This window comes from Callithrix jacchus, chromosome 18 (assembly GCF_049354715.1).
Source record: "Callithrix jacchus isolate 240 chromosome 18, calJac240_pri, whole genome shotgun sequence".
In the NCBI taxonomy this organism is placed as follows: domain Eukaryota; kingdom Metazoa; phylum Chordata; class Mammalia; order Primates; family Cebidae; genus Callithrix; species Callithrix jacchus.
In genome coordinates this window covers 43319142-43342144 of record NC_133519.1, presented here as the reverse complement: position 1 = coordinate 43342144, position 23003 = coordinate 43319142, and the positions used below count along the sequence as shown (strand labels likewise).

Below are 23003 nucleotides of genomic sequence, written 5' to 3'. Positions count from 1 at the left end.
ATTAGTGAATTTACATGATTTAATTCCAGTGTTTGATGCAATTTCTCCAAAATCCAAGAATGAGGTCTATAATGGATACTTGTTTTACAACTCTGAATTTTTCTATACATTTGCAATGTATATCTCAAATAAAAGAAAACTGGAATAGAATGTAATACATAAAATATAAATACAAAAGCAGAATAGTTAACATCAATGGTAAAAGACTGAATGCTTTCCTCCTCAGATCAAGAACAAGACAAGGAAGGCTTCTGTCACTACTATTCAACATTGTACTAGAAGTTCTAGCCAGAGCAATTAACAAGAAAAATAAATAAGAGATCCAAATTGGAAACAAAGAAACAGAATAATTTCTATTTGTAGATCCTAAAGAAGTCACAAAATAACTGTTAGATCTAATAAACTAATTCAGCAAAGTTGTAAAGAGAACAACACAAAAAATCAACTGTATTTCTATACATTAGCAATGAACAGTCAGAAAAGGAAATAAAACAATTTCACTTATGTAAGCATCAAAAATAACAAAATACTCAGGAAATCAATTTAATCAAAGAAGTATAAAACTTGTACACTACAAACAAACAAAAAATGTTGCTGAAAGAAACTAAAGACTATCTAAACAAGAGAAAAGGCAGCCTATGTTAATAGACTGTAATATTTAGTAAGATAGTAATACTCCCCAAAGTGATACAGTGTCAATGCAATTTCTATCAAAATCCCAACAACCTTTTTTTATAAAAACAGAAAAGCAGATCCTAAAATTCAGATAAAATTGCAAGGCATCCCAAATAGCAAAATATTGAAAAAGGAAAATGTTAGAGGACTTATACTTGTCAATTTCAAAAACTCACTACAAAGCAACTGTTAGCAAACAGTTTAATATGAGCAGATAGACAGACATCCAATGGATCAGAACCGAAAGTTCAGAGATAAACCCTCCCATTTATGGTCAACTGATTTTCATCAAGGATGCTAAGACCATTCAATGGAGAAAGACGGGTCTCTTCAACAATAATGGCACTAGGACAACTTGATATCCACATGCATATATACGGATGGATGAATGCATGAATGAAACTGGCCCTACCTTACGTCGTATACAAAAATTAAGTCAAAGTGGATCAAAGGCCTAAGTGTAAGACCTAAAACTATAAAAATGTCAGAAGAAAACACGGGATAAACCTTCATAACCTTAGGTTTGGCAATAGATTCTTAGGTAGTCTTAAAAGCATGCTCAGTGTAAAAAATAATAATACATAAAAAATCAAAATTAAAAACTTTCGTGCACCAAAGGATACTACCAAAAAGTGAAGATAACTTACAGATTAGGGGAAAATATGTGCAAATTATATATTTGATAAGGGTCTAATATCCAGAATATATAACATGGTGAGCTGCCAGGTGTTGATGTAGTTAATAAGGACAAGCCAAACTAAAAGTAACAATCAAGTCTTTATTCACTTCTTGCCACAATATAAGCAAGGGCAAAATGAGAGGTGCCAGTTCTCCAGTGTATAATTTTTTCCCCAGGAAAGGGTCAGATAAATATGCACAGTAGGGTTTTGGGGGTGAGGCACACACTGTCTCACTGCTGAGAAGCCCTGAAGAAGGCTGCTGCCCCTCTGCATATTCATGAACGCAGAGGCCCATGGGGTGGAAGAGGAGGAAGGGCTAGAAGTGGAAAAATAGTGAGTCAGAGAAGAGAGAAATACCTTAGTCAAAGCCTCCAAAAGGAAGCCTCAGTGGAGGTACCTGGGAAGTATCTCAGCCAACTCCCCCATTTCCCCATAAGAAGTTCTCCAAATGGAGTCACCTGAGCTAGGAACGCAGCTGTGTGTGAGCATAGCTGCAGGGAGTCTGAGTCACTGCCAGCAACTACTTCTAGAAAACAGCATACACTGGTATGGAAAAAAAAAAAAAAGAAAAGAAACTTATCTGAGGAATGCAAGCCCGTTTAAACTATCTGGTCCAGAGAGGCACTGGAATGAAACAGCAGTCACATCACACCCCCTTGGGCTAAATAATTATCACTTGAAGCCACTTGCTATGTGGGCTCTAGGCTGACAAGAAGCTATAGCTGCCATATGCTGGACACCCTAACTCATACCCTCTAATTCAACAATGTATAGTCAATCACTGAACAATGTTATTTCTATCATCTATTGAGAATGCCTGTCAAACAACTTTGTATCAGCCCACTCCTTGTTCTCTTTGACTTTAAAAATTTCCTTGTAACAAGAGCTGAGGGTGCCCTTCCCAAGGCAACTTTAACACACGTCAGGGGCAGCTGTCCTCACTCTGGCTCAAGTAAACTCTATATTTTGCGCCTCAACTCTTCTTTTCAGTTCATCATTTCCTTAGGTATGAGGAAAGCAGCTTCCCCCATTAAGTTTGTCAAACGAAGCCTTTCAATTGTCTATAGTGGGCTAAAACATCATATATAGGAAGGATTTTGGCCTAGAGCCAAATTCCTCATAAAGAATTTCTGTTATTACAGAAAGAAAACCAATCCCCTAAAAATGAGCAAAGGGCTTGAATAAACATTTCTCCAAAGAAGACATACAAATGGCCAAATAGCACACGAAAAGAAGTTCAACATCTTCCCTAATTAATATTAGAGAAATATAAATTGAAATCACAATGAGATACAATTTCACAATCATCAGTATGGCAATAACCAAAACCAAAAAAAAAAAAAGAAAATAACAAGTGTTGTCCGAGATGAAGAGTAATTGGAACTGTTGTATATTGTTAATGGAAATGTAAAATAGGGTGGCTTCTGAGAATTAGTATCTCACCCAGGAATTCTACTCTTAGGTATATGCCCCCCAAAATGGAAAATAACTATAAGAATTCAAATATTTGTCTGGGCATGGTGGGTCACGCCTATAATCCCAGCACTTTGGGAGGCCAAGGCAGGCAGATCACCTGAGGTCAGGAGTTTGAGACCAGCCTGACCAACATGAAGAAACCCCATCTCTACTAAAAATACAAAATTAGCTGGGTGTGGTGGCACATGCCTGAAATCCCAGTTACTCAGGAGGCTGAGGCAGGAGAATTGCTTGAACCCAGGAGGCAGAGGTTGCAGTTAGCTGAGATCACACCACTGCACTCCAGCCTGGGCAACATGAGTAAAACTCTGTCTCAAAAAAAAAGAATTCAAATATTTATACACAAAGGGCAACACTATTTACAATAGTCAAAAAATGGAAAGAACCCAAATGTCCATCAACAGATGAACGAATACACAAAATGTGATGTGTATGTTTGTGTGTATGTGATGGAATCTTATTCAGCCACGAAAAGAAGTGAAGTATTGATACATGCTACAATGTGGATGAACCTCAAAAACATTATTCTAAGTGAAAAAAGAGTGATACAAGGCTACATGTTATACATTGGAGATGGGGTGCATCTGACTGCTTGGTGTCAGAAATGTGTTGTGATGAGTTTCAAAATAAGAAAAACAATTTGGTTTGGTATCCATCTCATACACTCAGGTACTTTGAGGTCAACGTCACAAACTAGTTTATACCTCATATAGGAAAAAAAGAAAACCTTAGAAACTTGTCTAACAAACACGTCAAAACATTTTATCAAGAACTTATAAGATAAAAAAAAGTGAATGAAATGCTGCACCTAACTAATTTCTCATAAAGATAGAAGATAACACACGAGATTTGTTTGGTAATGTTTGATAATCTCCTTAATTTACCATCCTGGATTTGGAGCAAACTCCTCATCTGCTCAGGGTAAGCAGTGCTCACACACTCCACAGTCAAGAGCAAAAGCTAATTCCAAGAGTCTAAAAACTGGAGAAGACAAAACACCAGCTGAATTATAGATATAAGCACCAAGGTTCTGTGTCTTACGGAATTCGCTTTTCATCAAAGTGACTTTAATCTAAAACCTTAATTCCTTGCTTTATTAGAACCCATCAAACAGTTTTATTTATGCTCTTGAGGTACTTAATTACATTCATATGCGAGGAGGGTGGCACACCCAACTCCATGGGGACAGAGGCTCCTATGTTTGGGACCTTCCTGAACCTCACTTCATGTATCTCTTCTTCATTTGCCTGTTCATTTGTATCCTTTAATTTATCCTTCATAATAAATGGTAAATGTAAGTAAAATCTTTCCCTGAGTGCTGTGAGCCACTCTAGCAAATTAATTGAACCTGAAGAGGGAGTCATGGTAATCTCTAATTCATAGCCAGTTGGTTGACCTGAAGGTTTGGTTTTTCCTACTATACTCTCACACACTCAACAATTCTGACCCCAGATGTATCTGGGGTTTTCTCTACACAGTAAGCAACGTGGGTGTACTACACACCATGTGGGTGTACTATAATTCAATTCAATTCTGACACTCACACAGGTTGAGGGCTCAAACAAGACTGTCCCCCACTTCAGACAACAACTACAAGTAACAGTTTGTCACCTATACTTCTGACCAACTGGCTTATAAATCAGGAGAGTTCCCACAACAACTTCCTCCTCGGGTTTAGTTTGCTAGGACAGCTCACAGAACTCAGGGAAATATTTATGTTTTACTCATTTTTAGAAAATAATTGATACTACCAAGTATATGTCGGAAGGGGCTGGAGCTTCCATGCCTTCTCTGTGTGAGCCACCCCCAAAACGACTCCATGGCTCCAGCAACCTGGAAACTTTCTGACCCTGGTGGTTCAGGGATTTTTTTTTTAACCAAACCATTTAATTGTCATATATAGAGCTGGATCCCAAGCCCTAAGAATGCCAGAACTACACAAGTAGATCCAAAATGTGTGTGGTTTTCTCAACAGAGTTCAGAAAGGTCAGAACTCAAAGTGTTAAAAGGCAGAGAATGGTGGAATTCATGCACTCCATTCAGCAATTTTGTAAATTATCAGAAATAAACCCCAAGAATCTTTTAAGGTGGGGGAAATTCAACTCCTGGTTTTACAGTAAAGACTGAAGAGTACCAAAAATGTTATGTTGACTTCTCTTAATTTTTCTCACACAATCTGAAGGCTGAGCTGACTATTCTATGCTCATGTCATAGCAGCTGAAGCTGCAGTATAGATACAAGATCAGTCCCTCTATCCATCAAGCATCTAATGATGGTTTGGTCCGTCTGGTGACCAGTCCCCATCTAGGAGCCCACCAAGAGTTGCCTCATTAGAGCAAAAGATGCTCTTGTCACCTAGGAAATTCTAAGAGAGCTCTGTGTCAGGAACTCAGGTTAAAGACCAAAGAGTAGAACAAAAGATTCTCCCAGCAATCTTATCTATAAGGGTTTTAGGACCTCTGTCTCAGGAAGCGGACTCAGCGACTGTCATTAGTCCATTTTCATACTGCTATAAGGAACTGCCCAAGACTAGGTAATTTATAAAGGAAAGAGGTTTAACTGACTCACAGTTCAGGATGGCTGCGGGGGCCTCAGGAAACTTACAATCATGGCAGAAAACAAAGAGAAAGCAAAGCACCTTCTTCGCAAGGCAGCAAGAATGAGAAGTGCTGAGTGAAGTGGGAAGAGCATCTTATAAAACCATCAGATCTCAAGAGAACACACTGACTATCACAAGAACAGCATGGGGCAAACTGCTATCATGATTCAATTACCTTCACCTGGTCTCTCCCTTGACACATATGGATTAAGGGGATTATAATTCAAGATGAGATCTGGGTGGAGACACAAAACCTAACCATATCATGGCACAGATAAATTTCTCATTATTTCACATCTCCCTGTTGCAATAAATATGATGTGGCACACCAACAGTTTCCTCATCTACAACTAATGCTTTTTTTTTAATTGATACAAAGATTATCAAATTCTGACAATTTAAATAATTGTCTTAAGCATTAAGTAACTGTTCTTCACATTTCCAAAGGGAGCCATCTATATGTAAGTTAAATCATTCTTCTGTTTTCACCTCTGAGTCATAGGAAAATGGTATCACCTTCCATCTGCCACAATTGGCCCCGTATCTAGTATGAACCAGTGAAACAAAAAACAAACTCTCTTTTGGAAGCTTATTTGAAAATTCTAAGTTGTGGAGCACTCCAGAGATGCATATGGAAGATACTCTAAATACTGGCAAATAATTTCACAAGAAACCCAGCAGATGTAAATGCTATTAACTGAAAGCTTGCTGAGCAGCAATCACCATTTCTCAATGCATTCAAGATATTAAATATATTTTATTTATCTTTAAAATCATCCTTCCAGGTATAAAAGAGGGTTTACTGATTAACTTTCACAGTTTAAATCCTTGACATAGTAAATGGAAAGAAAACAAAACAAAAGAAAAGATGGGTACAACTACTTACTTTAACTATGAACATTTGACCTGACTCTTGAACTTCCCCCAAATAAAAATCCTCCCAACTACTCCAAAAGTAAGCTAAAATCAAAATAATTCTAGACATCAATTAGGATTATGCTTCCAGAGATTATGGCCTCCACATTAACTGCAATAAGATTTTTAAACTCAAAAATATGGCTAAGGCTGTAACATGTTGTGTTTTTGACACAAATCTCACATAATCCCTTAAATGTAAAAATCTATATATATAAGTACAACCGATGATAATCTGAAGATTAAGATAAGAAATCATTTTCTCCCCCAACTACACAGATTTGTTTATGCCAACTGGCTTCAGATTTTCTTGAAAAACTTATCTAATGAGTTGGTGAACTTTCATAGTTGTGTTGAAACATTCGTGGTATGATTATCAATCCTACTATCTGATATCCTCAAACAAATTTATCAGTCTGGAGCTTTAAGAGTAGAAGCATTTTGCTAGTTAACTTTGTTGTTAGGCCTGCTCATAATATTTTGCAGCCAGTGACACAGGTACAAATGTAAATTATAAATAGCAAAGGAACTGTGGTTTAGTGATACAATGGCATATCACATAGCAGTGAAAATACAGTCAGCCTTGCTATACTGTTCATTTGAATATGTAAGTTTGTTTCAACACCACTGATATATTAAGAAATAACTGTAGCACAATCCAACCTTTGCACTTGCTGATACACAAGTTTGGCAGTTGGAAGCACTAGGTGAACTAAGCCACTTAGTAATACACAAAACACACACATGCACACACCTCAAAAAAGTAGCTACCTAAGTTCTCCATGTGTTATGAGTGACATACCCACATTCCGTGTTACAACTTTACATCCAATTTCAGATAACCCTCAAGCCGCAACTCTTTCAATGATTACTCCATAAGTAAACTTCAGGTCTTTTTTTAAGGTAAAATACCAGATTCATCATAACATATTTCTTAGCCATGTAACATGTCTAAAATTGTGATACCACTTTTATCAAGCTCCTATCTTTTTAAAAATGTGTTCCAAATGAGGTTGAGTGTTGTGCTCCTAATCCTTTGTGGTTTTTATTGCATGACTGTACAATGCAGTGGTGACATTTACAAAATGTACATGTCGTGTTATAAAAGAACTCACTGAAAACCAACTATTGCCCCATGTATCAACTTGGATGAATCCTGATGTTAAGTTGAAATGGAATATGCAGTGGTGGAGGGTACTGGAAGGCAACAGTGAAGAAGTTAAACAGTTTTAGCTCCTCATGAATTTGCCTGGGCCTAGAATTAGTGGGATATGTTACACTGTTTAGGCTGCCATAACAAAATATCTTAAGACTGGGCAGCTTACAAATTTCTTACAGATCTTGAGTCTGGGAAGTTCAAGATCAAAGCACCAGCAGATTTGGTACCTGGTAAGGGTCCTCTTCTTCATAGATAGTGCCTTCTGTGTGTTCTCACATAGCAGAAAGGAAGGAATTAGCTAGTGCTCTGAAGTCTCTTTTATAAAGGCACTAATCCAATTCCCAAAGGCGCCATCTTCTGATACTATCACATTGGGGATTAGGTTTCAATGTATGAGTCTGGAGGATACACATTTAGTCCATAGCAAAGGATTCACAACTGTTTCCTGTGTATATAAGAACTGGATTTACGTCTGGGTGTGGTGGCTCATGCCTGTAATCCCTGCACTTTGGGAGGCCGGGAAAGGAGGATCGCTTGAGCCCAGGAGTTCAAGACCACAATGGGCAACATAGTGAGACCCTGTCTCATTAAAAAAAAAAAAAAAGATTAAAAAAAAAGAATTGGATCTATAATATTTTCCCTTTTGTTATGTATGAATGTTATAAAACAAATTATTTTGGAAAAAAGTATATAGTGTGATAGATACATTTAAGTTCAAAAACCAGCAAAATAAATCAACATATTTTTGTTATAAATAATACTAGGTAAAACCATAATGGAAAGGATGAGAACTATAGAGGCACAATCCCTAGAGAGAGAAGAGAAGGGAGGTTACAGCTCCCTTAGAAATGGGTAAAATTCAAGTTTGTTAGTTGAATGGTAGGTAGATGGATATTTTTTATATCAGTTGTTCTTCAAAACATGGTCTGGGGACCACAGGGAATCTAAGACTCTTTCAAAGGGTGTGTGAGGTCAAAGAAGTCAAAGCTACTTTCATAGTAAGACTAAGATTGCTTTGTCTTTTGTACTCTTGTTCTGGCAAAAGTGAACAATAATTTTCTAGCAACTTGCCATGCTTATTACAACAGATTGAATGGAAAAGCAGTTATAAGAATCCTGCTGCTTTCTATTAAGCCAGTCATTAGAAGATTTGCAAAAATGTACAACAGTGCCACTTTTAATATATTCACAATAATGTTATTTATCTTAATATGTAGTTTTTTAAATGAATTAATAAACATTTTAAAATTCTCAGTTCTAAGTTTTAATAGAGCAAATATAGCTAGATAATGACTGACATAAAGAAAAGCTCTTTGGGATCTTTAATAATTTTAAAGACCGTAACAGAGTCTTGAAGCCAAAAAATTTGAGAATCACTTTAAACTTTACAGCCGATAAACACAGACACATGACCCTTTTGTATGTAGGAAATATTTGATATTAGTAAGGTTAAAAAAAACAGTGTAGTGAAAAGACAATGAAAAAAACCACATCACCACCACCACCAAGTGCTGCTGTATATGGAAAAGCTTGTTACAATGGTTTATGTCTAATGCAGATATGACTTACCTATACTCATTCTGAGAAACACAATCATAAAGTTCCTGGGCAGTAAATTTGACACTTTTATTTACCTGAAAAGAACCCAGATATAGTTACTAAAAATATATATTAAACAAAATGAATGATGACAATAAAATTAGAGTAGCCCATATTCTGAGAGGGAATTTTCACATTTCTAGTTATTACATTAAAAGGATTATACAGTAGCAAGAAGAGTGCAGTGACCATAATGCTAACATGAAACTGTGTGCAAAAATGTGAATCCCACTGTTATAACTTAATCTGTTAGTAGAACCCGTAGAGGTGAGATGGGCCTAGATACAGTAGAGATCAAATGAACAGAAAAACACATAATAAGGTTATAAACTACAGACAGTTCTATCTGGTTTAGGAAAGCTCGATTTATAGATATTTTCTAAAGAAATGTATGTTTCAGATTACCGAGGTCTACATGTTTAAACTAGTATGTTTAAGTTAATAAATATCTATTATAATTCAGAGATACAATTTATAATACCATAAATATAAATATCTTTCATCATACAGTCGGGTGCACTGGCTCACACCTCTAATCTTGGCACTTTGGGAGGCTGAGGTGGGTAGATCACAAGGTTAGGAGTTCAAGAACAGCCTGGCCAAGATGGTGAAACCCCATCTCTGTTAAAAATACAAAAAAATTAGCTGGATGTGGTGGTGGGTGCCTGTAATCCCAGCTACTCAGGAGGCTAAGGCAGAGAATTGCTTGAACCCAGGAGGCAGAGGCTGCAGTGAGCCGAGATCATGCCACTGCACTTCAGCCTGGGCAACAGAGGAAGACTCCATCCCCCCCAAAAAAATCTTTCATCATATAAAAACTAGCTGTGGCACACATATGGAAGACACAGTGAAGGACTCTTTTATTTCTTGAAGCTTACAATTGATTTAGGCAATATACCTATTTATATGCAAGGAAAAACCTGAAAACTTGCAGAAAAAATTTTTTTGATCAGATAACAAATAGCACATTGCCTAAATTTTCAGAAATTTAGAATTAGTAAAAGGAAACAATAAGGCTAATTATATTCAATTTACTTTAAACAATATTTCTATGTTACTAGCTGGCATGCATTTTTTGGTGGGGAAAAAATGATACCACCCTGATTAAATTACCACTGATTTAAAGATTCATATTATAAAAGTCTTCTGCAGAGTTCAATGTATTGTTTACTGGCAAAAATTCCAAGACCTTCTTTAATGTTTTCATAGGAAGTTTACCATATTTGTGTAGAAAATATTTCATTCACTGAAAGTTTAAAAATACAGTTTTTGGCCAGGTGCAATGGCTCATGCCTGTAATCCCAGCACTTTGGAAGGTCAAGGTGGGAGGATCATTTGAGCCCAGGAGTTTAAGACTATCCTGAGCAACATAGTGAGACCCTGTCTCTATTTTAAAAAAGAAAAATTGCCAGGCGCAGTGGTTCGTGTCTGTAATCCAGCATTTTGGGAGGCCAAGGTAGACGGATCATAAGGTCAAAAGATGGAGACCATCCTGGCCAACATGGTGAAACCCCGTCTCTATAAAAAAAAAAAAAATACATACAAAAACTAGCTGGGTGTGGTGGCCTACACCTTTAGCCCCAGCTACTCAGGAGTCTGAGGCTGGAGAATCACTTGAACCCGGGAGGCGGAGGTTGCAGTGAGCCAAGATTATGCCACTGCACTCCAGCCTGGCAAAAAAAATTATATATTTATATACACACACATATATATACTTTTCAAATATTTAAATAAATATAATATGGATATTTTGCTTAAAATTTGTTTATATTTATGTATTTGGTATTATTTAATTATATAATATTGGATATTATATTTAATGATTATATGAAATTGGTATATAATTTACCATAATTATTAGAAGAATCTTCTAAAAATATTCTAAAATATACATTTAAACTATCAACCAGTCCACTTCTTCCTTCTTTACATGTTCTACCTTCTCCTAAGGGCCTTTGATATGTTTACTGTAGCCCCACATTCCAGTACCTACAATGTATCAAAACAAAGGCCACTAAATGTCAACACACTGCAGCTATTCGATCAGAGGATGAAAGGAAGTATCCACTTTCTATCAATTGTTGAGAAAAATCAGCTGAAGAACTGACTTTGAATCTGTTATAATATGAATATAAAATAATTTATATTAAGCTTTTAATATAATTTTTTTAAAGTATCTAGATTTATCTTTAGTTGTAAAAGCAACCATTTAGACATTTATCCAAGAACACAGCTGGGAGTATAAAAGTGACATAATTCCAGGTGATAGTAGATAATTGACAAAGTAGGTAGTCACTTTACCAATAAAGAAAAACTGAAGCACAGATTCAGGATATATATATATATATATCCTGATATATGTCTGATATGTATATATATATACACACATATACATGTATATATACACATATATACATATATATACATACATGTATATATGTATATACACACATATATACACATATATATGTATATATATGTGTATATATATACACAGATGTGTATATATACATATATATCTGATTCTTAGATCCACATATTCTTTTTAATTTTTAAAATGTTTTCTTGTTTCTTTATATCACCAGATATCATCAAGCAACAGATCCACATATTCTTATAAATAATAGGTTAGGTACTTTCTTCTAACACTCTTAGCAACAGAAAGCACTAAATTCAAAAAGAACTATGCCCCAGATTTTTCCAGAGTATGTGATTTTAAAATTGTCCTATCATTTATATATATTTTAGAGCTAGAGTCTTGCTCTGTCACCCAGTCTGGAGTGCAGTGGTATGATCATGAACACCTGGCCTCAAGTGATCCTCCTACCTCAGCTTCCTGAATTGCTGGGATTACAGCTACCATGCCCAGTTCCACAAATATATTTCTGTTAGACTTAATGTTTTGATTTGAAATTCAGAAAGATGAAATAATTACATGAATCATCTAAAAAAAGTCATCTTAATAATTATATCACGTGGTGATAAAGATTTAATGCTGACTCTTTTATTTTTATTTATTTATTGAAATGGAGTCTCGCACTGTTGCCTGCCCTGGAGTGCAGTGGTGCCACCTTGGTTTACTGCAAGCTCCGCCTCCCAGGTTCAAGCGATTCTCCTGCCTCAGGCTCCTGAGTAGCTGGGATTATAGGCACCTGCCACCATGTCTGGCTCATTTTTTTGTATTTTTAGTAGAGATGGGGTTTTACTATGTTGGCCAGGCTGGTCTCAAACTCTTGACCTCATGATCCACCCGCCTCGGTCTTCTAAAGTGCTGGGATTATGGGCATGAGCCACCATGCCCAGCCTATTTTTATTTTTTTGAGACAGTCTCACTTTGTTGCCCAGGCTGTAATGCCGTGGTGCAATCTCGGCTTACTACAGCCTCTGCCTTCCAGGTTCAAGCAATTCTTCTGCCTCAGCCTTCTGAGTAGCTGGGATTGCAGGCCGGTGCCACCACTCCCTGTTAAGTTGTATACTTTTAGTAGAGATAGGGTTTCACCATGTTGGCCAGACTGGTCTCAAACTCCTGACCTTTCAAGTGATCCACCTGCCTTGGCCTTCCAAAGTGCTGGGATTATAGGTGTGAGCCACAGCACCCAAGCAAATTAAGGTGGACTCTTAAAAAGCACATGTGAACACTATTCATTGCTTAAACAAAACTAGTGAACTATCCCCCTCCCCCTTTTTTTTGAGACAGGGTCTTGCTCTGTCAAGCAGGCTGGAGTGCAATGGTGTGAACATGGCTCACTGCAGCCTTGACCTCCCGGGCTCAAATAATCTCGCTTCAGCCTCCCAAGGAACTGGGACCACTTTTTTTTTTTGCTTTTTGGAGAGATGAGGTCTCACTGTGTTGCCCAGATTGGTTTTGAACTCCTGGGTTCAAGTGATCCACTGGCCTCGGCCTCCCAAAGTGCTAGGATTACAGGCAGGAGCCACTGAGCCTGGCCCAGGCTAGTTAACAATTATCATTCACTCACTCTGTGCCTGGTACTGTTTGGAGCACTTTACATACATTACATTATTTAATCTTTGCAGAATACACATAATTTACCTACTATTGTTACTCTCATTTTACAGATGAAGAAACTGAGACAAGGAAAATTAAATAACTCTTCCTAGATCATACAATTAATAAGTAGAAGAACCAACATTTCAGCACAGGTAATTTGACCTCAGATTCTGTGTTCTTCATCACTGGTTTTTAACAGAAGATGTGGCACACAGAAAGTTAAATAAAGAGCTAACCAGGAATAAAAGTGGAAAATATATTTAAAGGAGTCTGACTTCATAAGAAATGTGAGACCTGAATATATGCCACATTCCTTCATTTAGAATGTTTTAAAAATTAAACACATATACACACAAAATTGAAAAGTAGGAATATTACAGGAAACATGGGCACAGAACACTAAGCAACTAGAAACTGACAATCAACAGAATACCCTCTTCGGTTCAGCAATAATGAGGAATACATGCAGGTTAATTTACAAAATACATTGAAGCCTCATTACAGTTCTAACCTCAGGGTTTGTGCTCCCACTATAGAGGAAAGTAAATTATAGCTTTCCTTTCCAGTAGTAAGTGGTTCTCAAACAGGAGTCCTTCCTTTCTGAGGTACTCTGGGTATGTGAGTTGGGTGGGAAGATGAAATACTTTTGGTTGTCACAACAACTGGGATAGCTATCGGCATTTAGTACCTGAGGTACAGGGATGTTCGACATCCTGCAGTGTTCCACACAATGAAGAACTGACCTGTCCAAATTGCCAATAGCACCCCAGATGAGAAACAATTTCGCACTGGAGAAAGTGTGTCATCTTAGGACTCTATTATATTCATACTTAGGGAATGAAAAAAGAAATTGAATATGTCACTTGCAGAGAGGAGAGGAGGAAATAGATAGATAGAGGTCACAGGATAGGAAGTTGCAGATACGTAGGATGAACAAGCCTAAAGATCATACAATGTGAGGAATATAGCAAATAAGATTGTATTATATTCCCAATTTTTGCTAAAAGAGTACATTTTAGGACTCTTGTCACACACACAAAAAGGGGTACCTGTAAGATAATGGATATGTTAATTTACCTACAGAAACCATTTCACTATGTATAGCATATCAAAACATCATGATGTACACTTTAAATATACAGTTTTTTAAAAGGGAGAAAAAAATAATATGTCACAAACTTTTATGGCATTCAAGAATTTAAAGTAAGTATCAATTAAATAACATTCCATTATGTTTTAGAACTTCTACTTTGTTTATTTACATTAAAACTTGTTTAAAGTGGAAATGTGATAAATACTTTAAAATATTTCCCATACCTCATGCTTGATTAGGAAGTTATAGAGGGTCTCAACATCTTGATAATTACTATTTGGGGCCAAAATCCTAACAAATAAGATAAAAACAAAGGGGGGGAATAAATGATTTCAGAAAAGACCAACAGTTTAAATTTTCTCCCCAAACATACCCATACCATGAGAGATAACTTATTATTTAATAAGCTTAAAGTTTTATAATATTTTCAAAAATCAATTAAAAATTATAAAATCATGAACTTAATTCAAGAGGTCAAGTTATTAAAATGTTTTTGCTCATTTAAATTGATACTTATAACATCAATCAACTATAAGCATTCTTACATGTGAAGTTATAGTTCACATTTTAAGTTACAATAATAAAGATTTCTCAAAAAGCAGATAGAAATGTGACGTGCATTTATACTTCATTATCTTTTAAGCTGCAGACAAAGCTTGAGTATTCATCACAGAAATGTTCAACGAGTCCAAACAGACAACTGATGAAACTCTTAGACACTTAAAAGATATCCTAATAGAAGATTTTGACAAACTTCAAATAACATTGCTTGAAGTATCAGCCTATAGCTCTATGAAAAATCAGATTACGTAAATTGTTGAAAATAACACTGACTTAAAAAAAAAAAATAACAAATGACAGAAACAGAAATCAAACAAGTTTTTAAATTTTTTTTTTTTTTTTTTTTTTTTTTTTTTTTTTTTTGAGACAAGATCTCACTCTGTTGCCCAGGCTGGAATGCACTGGTGCAATCACAGCTCATTGCAGCTTCAACCTCCTGGGCCTGAGCAGTCGTTCTACCTCAGACTCCCAAGTAGCTGGGACTACGGGCATGCACCACTAAGTCCATTTAGTATTTTAAAACATTATTTTGGTAGAGATGAGGTCTCCCTATGTTGCCCAGGCTGGTCTCAAACTCCTAGGTTCAAGGGATCAGGCTCCCAAAGTTCTGGGATTATAGGTGTGAGCCACAGCACCTGGCCATAAAGATAAAGGGAAGAACTTATTTTTCTTTCTAGTAGCAAAGTACTAATCCTCATTTCGTTATACTAAATATTTTCTCATCCTTTCAGCATGAATACTTTTTTTCCTTTTGGGAAAGTAAACCAGCGTGTCGTTCTGGTACAGTGCAGTGGCTCTGAGTACTGTTTGTCTAGCTGTGTGAGCCACCTAACTTCTATGTGATTTATCTTCTTATCTATTAAATGAGGATAATTGTCCCTACTTCATAGGGCTACTGCAAGAATTAAATGAGTTACTACAAGAAAAGTCATTACAACAGCGTAGGGAATACAGCAAGCACAATACAGTATATGTCAATTATAACAGCAACAGTAACAACTATCACCATCATCTAATACAGATGCTCCCTAACTTATAATGGGACTATACCAGAATAAACGCATTGTAAACTGAAAACATCCTAAGTAGAAGTGCATTTTGACTTGCAATATTTTCAATTTATGATGATTATTGGAAGGTAACCCCATACTAAGTCAAGGATTGTACTAAATGCTTTGCACCATTATAGAGTTGAAAAATCCTAAATCAAACCATTGTAAATTGGAAACTGTAGTTTCCAATCTGTAGTTTCAAGCCATAAAATAAGTAAATATTGATATAATTAATAAGAAATCAAGTCACCTAAATTAATTTCTAAATTCCTAGTGGCTTTCAATTACAATGCTGTCTCTGGGTCTTCATGTCATTGCCAATACTTGAATCTGTCAAACCTGATAATTAACTGATCACAATAATCTTAATTATATTTTTAGACTATTTGGCCTTTATTATACTTGTGGGAGTGCTTTTATAAACAGTTTTTCAGTACTGTTTTTAAAGTAAAATTTTTAAAGGCCCCTTGGAGGGGGCACATACAAAACATCTTTAAGAATATACGACAATCTCCATAAGAATACTATTTCATGGAAAAAGTTTTTCTCCCAACAAATAATTTTAAAATATAAAAAAAAATCTCTTAAGCCCCCAAAAAAGCCCTGAGGGATAATACATATGGAGAAGGGTCCATACAAAATTTGCTTGAAACATGAAGACAAAGTTATCTAGACAAGTTAAACCAATCCTTTAGAAAGGCAATGGGGAAACATCCAAACTACTGTGTTCCAACTTGGTAACCCAAGTGAAAACAAACTCAGCCATGTGGAATAATTTATACCAATTACTTTTTACGGCTTTAGAAATAATCTGAACTTTCCATAAAAGAGGATGAGACAATTAGATAAAACAAGATGTTCTATATTAAGAAGTTACTAAGTTTAACATACTATATTAGACCCTAGAGGATGAGACAAACTCCAGTGAATAATGTCCAACCCTTACAATGTATTTGATGAATAAATAAAAAGATAAGATACGTACTAAAGATGCCCAGATCAGAACAAGGGACCCTTTATTCTCTCACTCAACAACTATTTTGAGACCTACAACCAGGCAAGCACTGTTCTGGGCCCCTGGATACCACTGTGAACAAAAAGACAAAGATCCAGAGTAGCCCAAAGCTTCATGATTCTAAAGAGCACAAGAAAGAAACAAATCCTGACCAGACACAGGGAGATAATGAAGGAAGAAAAATATCTCATTCTTGTCCATTTGGCCATCTCTTCCAACTTTTCAACTACTGCTTGTAAACAAATTAAGCAGCACAGAAATTTTAAGTTTCTAAGAAAGAAGTAATTTGTTCTAAATGTAAATATTTCATAAAATATCACAGAATTGTATTCTAAGGAAGAAAGGTTTACTGGGATCTCATCTTCATTCACAGATATACTACTTTTATAATCAGAAGAAAAACTACACGTTACTTTTTAAAACCAGGATATATATTATATGATATGTTATAAAATTTGTTATTTTGAAAGAATGGTTAGAGGTAAACTGATCCCAGAATGGACCAGATAACCTTTACTAAAATGCAGTCAACTTGGCGTTGAAATTAGACTTCATTACTTCCTATGAACTGTGAATATGAGAGAGTGGAATGTGGCCTGGCACAAAAAACTGCAAACTTTTACTCACTAGAACGACGCCTTGTTGAAAATACATAAAAAATAAAATGGAGAAAAATGCCTTAGTAATTCCCCACACAAAAATTCTTGAGAGGTCAGCCTTCCCTAAATTTTTCTCATTCTTTTTTTCGTATAGCAGTATGAAGACAAAAGGCTTTTTGAATGAAAGTCCTAAAACTGCCTTTCAATGGCGATGCTTTAAAAGAACAGTAGAATAAAGAATTAGCCCTTGGGGAAAATATATTTTAGATAATGGCCATTTTTAAAATTTATGAATATATTCACATTTGTCTTTTAAAAAGAAATTCATAACAATTACAGTAAGTACATATTAAATGCATATTTGCTCAAATGTGTATGAAGCTATGAAATATTAAAAAAATAATAAGACATGGTCCATTATCCTCAGCTGGTTTATAATCTTAAAATTTCACTCTTGAATTCTGGAATGAGTTTTGAGAAACAGACATTAAAGCAGGATGTACTCTGCAGCTCACAGCCGGATGTACTCTGCTTTCTTTTACGACAGCAACAATAATAACACATAATGACTTATTGAACACTGAAGTCTGACCCTGCTTTACATACGCCATCTCCCTCAATTTAATTCCCTAAACTTTTACACCCTGAATTTGGTTTTGCAACCTTGATCAAGTTGCCTACTTTTCTGTATCTTGGCTCCTTACCTGTGAAATGGGGATAAAGTAGTGTTAACCTCATAAAGTTACCTTACAAATTAAGTAATGCATCTATAATGTTTAGCACTACCTAGGGCACACAGAACATGTTCAATAAATATTAGCTGTTATATAATGACCACTTTTCAGATGTAGAACCCAAAGTCCAACATTTTAAGATACTTGCCCAAGATTACACAGTGAACGGTGGAAGGTATTTAAATCTCTTTGGGTTTGAGTCTGGAGCTCATACTTTTCCCACCAAGAAAAGGACAACCACCACCATCTTCTTGCCTTTAAATTATTTTACAAAATCAAATGAAATAAAGTTCATCTAAAATAAAGTATTACTTTTATATGTAAGCAAAAGAAGCTATCTTTTATCAAATGCTTCTAGCAAATTATTTCATGTATGTTCAAACACTAAATCTTTGTAGTTGTTTTATCTTTATCAGAGCCACAAAGCAAGTCAGTTAACAAAACCAATACTCACTAAAGGACCTGACTCAGTCACATAGGTACTCTGAGTATTCTATTTATCCATGAACAATTAGCATCAATATTAATCTGAATTAAACAAATTTCATTTCTATATAACTCAATATTAGATAAAAATATTAATATATATCTTTAAGAAAAAAAAATGCCACTTAAGGTTTAAAAAAAAATTTCTCCCAAATGCCAGTCAAGGGAAGCAGTGGGAGTGGAGAAGCAGCAAAGAAATCTGTAACAGGTTGTGATTAACTGCCACTCAAGCTTTTAGAGACAAAAATTCATCTGACTTAAATTAAAAAATAATTCATTAAAATGGAATAAACTTTCAATTTGAATTTTAAAAATTCAAATAAAACTTATCTCCTATTTAGGAAAAATAAAGAAGTTGCAGATTCAGAAACAAGGAAAGAAATCTAAAATATTCCAGTTTAATATTTAATTCTAGAAATTGAAAAAAGTAAAATACGTTCTTGGACATTTACAAATCATGACTTACAACCCACAGAACTGAATAAATTGTGGTCCCTTCTGGCAAAACAATGTTTGACATTAATATAATATTTAAAATAGTTTCAGCCGGGCATGGTGGCTCATACCTGTATTCCCAACACTTTGGGTGACGGAGGTGGGCAGATCACAAGGTCAAGAGATCGAGACCATCCTGGCCAACACGGTGAAACCCAGTCTCTACTAAAAATACAAAAAAATCAGCCAGGCATGGTGGCACGTGCCTGTGATCCCAGCTACTGGGAAGGCTGAGGCGGAAGAATCACTTGAACCCAGGAGGCAGAGGTTGCAGTGAGCCAAGACTGCATCACTGAACTCCAGCCTGGTGACAGAGCAAGATTCCACCTCAAAAAAAAAAAAAAAGAAAAGAAAAAAAAATAGTTTTAGAGAGTGTGAAAAAAATTAAAGTTTTAAAAAGAAGTGCATGATGTAGAAATTTTTACATTATATTAAAAACTCACTTTTGTATTCTCTATAGCTAAGAAATGAGTTAAGGTTTAAATATTATGAACCACTTAAACTGTTATTGAGGATAACAAAATCATTTATTGAGCATCCACTGAGTGCAAAGGACTGAATAAATGCTATCTCCTTTAATCTCTATAATAAAGCAACTATTATAAACTCCATATTAGAAAACAAACACAAAAAGGCTAACTTACCTACCTAGGTAGCAAAGCTGGTGCATGAATAGAACCAGAATTCAACTTCAGACCACTCTGTGGCTCAAAGCTCTGTTCTCATTTTAATATAGTGACATGCCTAAATAATATCATCAAACTGGATTTGGCTGATGAGTAATTTAAGTTAGGTTACTGATAAACTCGGTGACAACTGATCAAATCCACAATGAGGAGATACTAGGGAAAAATGTCTTCGATCTTAGAGCCCCTTTGGGGGAATTATTTATTAAAAGTAAAATTAAAATTATACATTTTTTATAGTTAATTTGGAAAATCAGTTATGCCAATGAGAGATAGCCATCAGTCCTAGATTTTGAAAAAAATGCCATACATAGCTAAAATGGTAAAAGAACAATTAAACAATTTAAACAAAATTGTTAAAATTTTATTCTCCTGTTTTCCCTTCTGAGATAAAAATTTGCAAGCTGATTATACTAATTACATATATGTTGACTATACTAATTTCATATAAGTATTAAACATAAAAACTTTTTTTAAGACAGAGTCTTGCTCTGTTGCCAGGCACTGGGCTGGAGTGCAGTGGCGCAATCTCAGCTCACTGCAACCTCTGCCTCCTGGGTTCAAGCAATTCTCCTTTCTCAGCCTCCCAAGTAGCTGGGACTACAGGCACGCATCACCATGCCCAGCTAATTTTTGTATATTTTAGTAGAGACAGCGTTTCACCATGTTGGCCAGGATAGTCTTGATCTCCTGACCTTGTGATCCGCCCACCTCAGCCTCCCAAAGTGCTGGGATTACAGGTGTGAGCCACTGTGCCCGGCCTAAACATAAAAACTTTTGACAAAAGTTTTGACAAAGTTCAGAATTAGAATTTGATCAAGTCAGAATACTAGAAATCTTTTATTTTTTTAAGTTGGTGGTGGGAATAGGAAGAGTTTTAAGTAATTTTAACGATTATATTTCAGACCTAATTTAAAAAAGCAATTCTAGAATAGGAAAAGATCGTTTTGATAGTTAAAAGAACAGATTATATGGCTTACTTTTGTGTTAGACATAAAGATATATACAATAAGAATATATTAATAAATACTGCAGCTTTTTGCTGCCTCAGAGGCAACGCCACACATTGACAACCATCTGATCTTTGACAAACCTGACAAAAACAGGCAATGGGGAAAGGATTCCCTGTTTAATAAATGGTGTTGGGAAAACTGGCTAGCAGTGTGCAGAAAGCAGAAACTGGACCCCTTCCTGACACCTTACACTAAAATTAACTCCAGATGGATTAAAGACGTAAAACAGTCCTAACACTATAAAAACCCTAGAAGAAAACCTAGGCAAAACCATTCAGAGCATAGGCATAGGCAAGGACTTCATGACTAAGACACCCAAAGCATTGGCAACAAAAGCCAAAATAGACAAATGGGATCTAATTAAACTCCAGAGCTTCTGCACAGCAAAAGAAACAATCATTAGAGTGAACAGAATGGGGAAAAATTTTTGCTATCTACTCATCTGACAAAGGGCTAATATCCTGAATCTACAAAGAATTAAAACAGATTTACAAGAAAAAACCCATTCAAAAGTGGTGAAAGATATGAACAGACACTTTTCAAAAGAAGGCATATATGAGGCCAACAAACATATAAAAAAATGCTCATCATCATTGGTCATTAGAGAAATGCAAATCAAAACCACATGGAGGTACCATTTTTGGCAATCATTAAAAAATCTGGAGACAACAGATGCTGGAAGAGGATGTGGAGAAATAGGAACACTTTTACACCATTGGTGGGAGTGTAAATAAGTTCAACCATTGTGGTGATTCCTCAAGGATATCCAGAAATTGATATTTCATTTGACCAAGCAATCCCATTACTGGGTATATACCCAAAGGATTAAAAATCATTCTATTATAAAGACACATGCATACCTATGTTCATAGCAGCACTGTTTACAATAGCAAAGACTTGGAACCAACCCAAATGCCCATCAATGATAGACTGGACAGGGAAAATGTGACACATATACACCATGGAATACTACGCAGCCATAAACAATGATGGGTTCGTGTCCTTTTTAGAGACATGGATGAATCTGGAAACCATCATTCTCAGCAAACTGACACAAGAACAGAAAATCAAACACTGCATGTTCTCACTCATAGGTGGGTGCTGCACAATGAGAACACATGTACACAGGGAGGAGAGCATCACACACTGGGGTCTGTTGTGAGGGGCTAGGAGAGGGACAGCAGGGGTTGGGGAGGTAGGGGAGAGATAACATGGGGAGAAATGCCAGATGTAGGTGACAGTGGGATGGAGACAGCAAACCACCTTGCCATGTATGTAACTATGCAACAATCCTGCATGATCTGCACATGTACCCCAGAACCTAAAGTACAATAAAAAAGAAAAAAAAAATGGTTAAGAAGATAAACTAAGTTACATGCATTTTACCACAATTAAAATGTTTAAATATTAGACTATTTTTTAAGGAAGGCAAACCTTGATCAAAAAAAATAAAGCAGTTTTTGAGGAGCCCAAAATTAGAATTACTATGGAGAAAGAGTCAAGAATAATTTAACATGTCATTATTACAGAATCACTTTTGCTCTGGTATTTGTATTACTGCAAAAGGTTTCATCTTTTCATGTATAATCTAAGAAACATTGTATACTACTGATTGGCCTTTTGTTTTTCCAAGGAAGTCTAATACACACATACTCATAAATACAACCCTTTCACTTGATCTTGTGATTTCCTCTAGCTACAATTATGTTCTTTTGCTATTTCCACTTCTTCACCTCCAAGTCATTCCTTGGCCTACTATCTAACATTTGCCCCAACATTCTCATGAAACTGCTAAGGCCAAACTCACGTGACTTCTGTGTTGTTCAATCTAATGGACACTTTTAAACCATATCTGATTTGGCATCTCAGTAGTAGCATGATGCTGTTAAAGATTCATTTTCTTTTGCAACCTACTCCTTCCTTGGCATTTGTGAGGAGCCTTGTGCTAGTCTCATGAATTTTTCCTTCTACTCCTCTTCAGCCCCATTTATAGTTCTGTAGTATTAAACTAAATTAATTCACTTACACTGCACAGCCAATGATCAACAAACAGCATGAGGCCGGGTGTGGTAGCTCATGCTTGTAGTCCCAGCACTTGGAGGCCAAGGCGGGCAGATCACGAGGTCAAGAGATCAAGACCATCCTGGCCAACATGGT

At 35.9% G+C, this 23003-nt stretch overlaps 1 protein-coding gene across 15 annotated transcripts in view; it reads right to left on the bottom strand.

Moving 5' to 3' along the window:
- SWT1 (SWT1 RNA endoribonuclease homolog) overlaps positions 1 to 23003 on the bottom strand; it is an 86845-nt gene that overhangs the window by 4470 nt on the left and 59372 nt on the right. For 11 of the 15 annotated variants that reach the window (XR_013529009.1, XR_013529010.1, XM_035280031.3 and 8 more), the window contains 2 exons: positions 14430 to 14496; positions 9074 to 9138 (listed from right to left, as the gene is read on the bottom strand). The exons of 2 other annotated variants lie outside the window; for them this stretch is intronic. Coding sequence is in view for 10 of the 13 variants with exons in the window: in XM_035280031.3 (XP_035135922.1) it covers positions 9074 to 9138; positions 14430 to 14496 (132 nt within the window). In the remaining 3 variants the exon portion in view is untranslated. Of the gene's footprint in view, positions 1 to 9073; positions 9139 to 9584; positions 9725 to 14429; positions 14497 to 23003 lie in introns of those variants that run through there. 2 more of the 15 variants (XR_013529008.1, XM_078355127.1) reach the window with 2 other exon arrangements.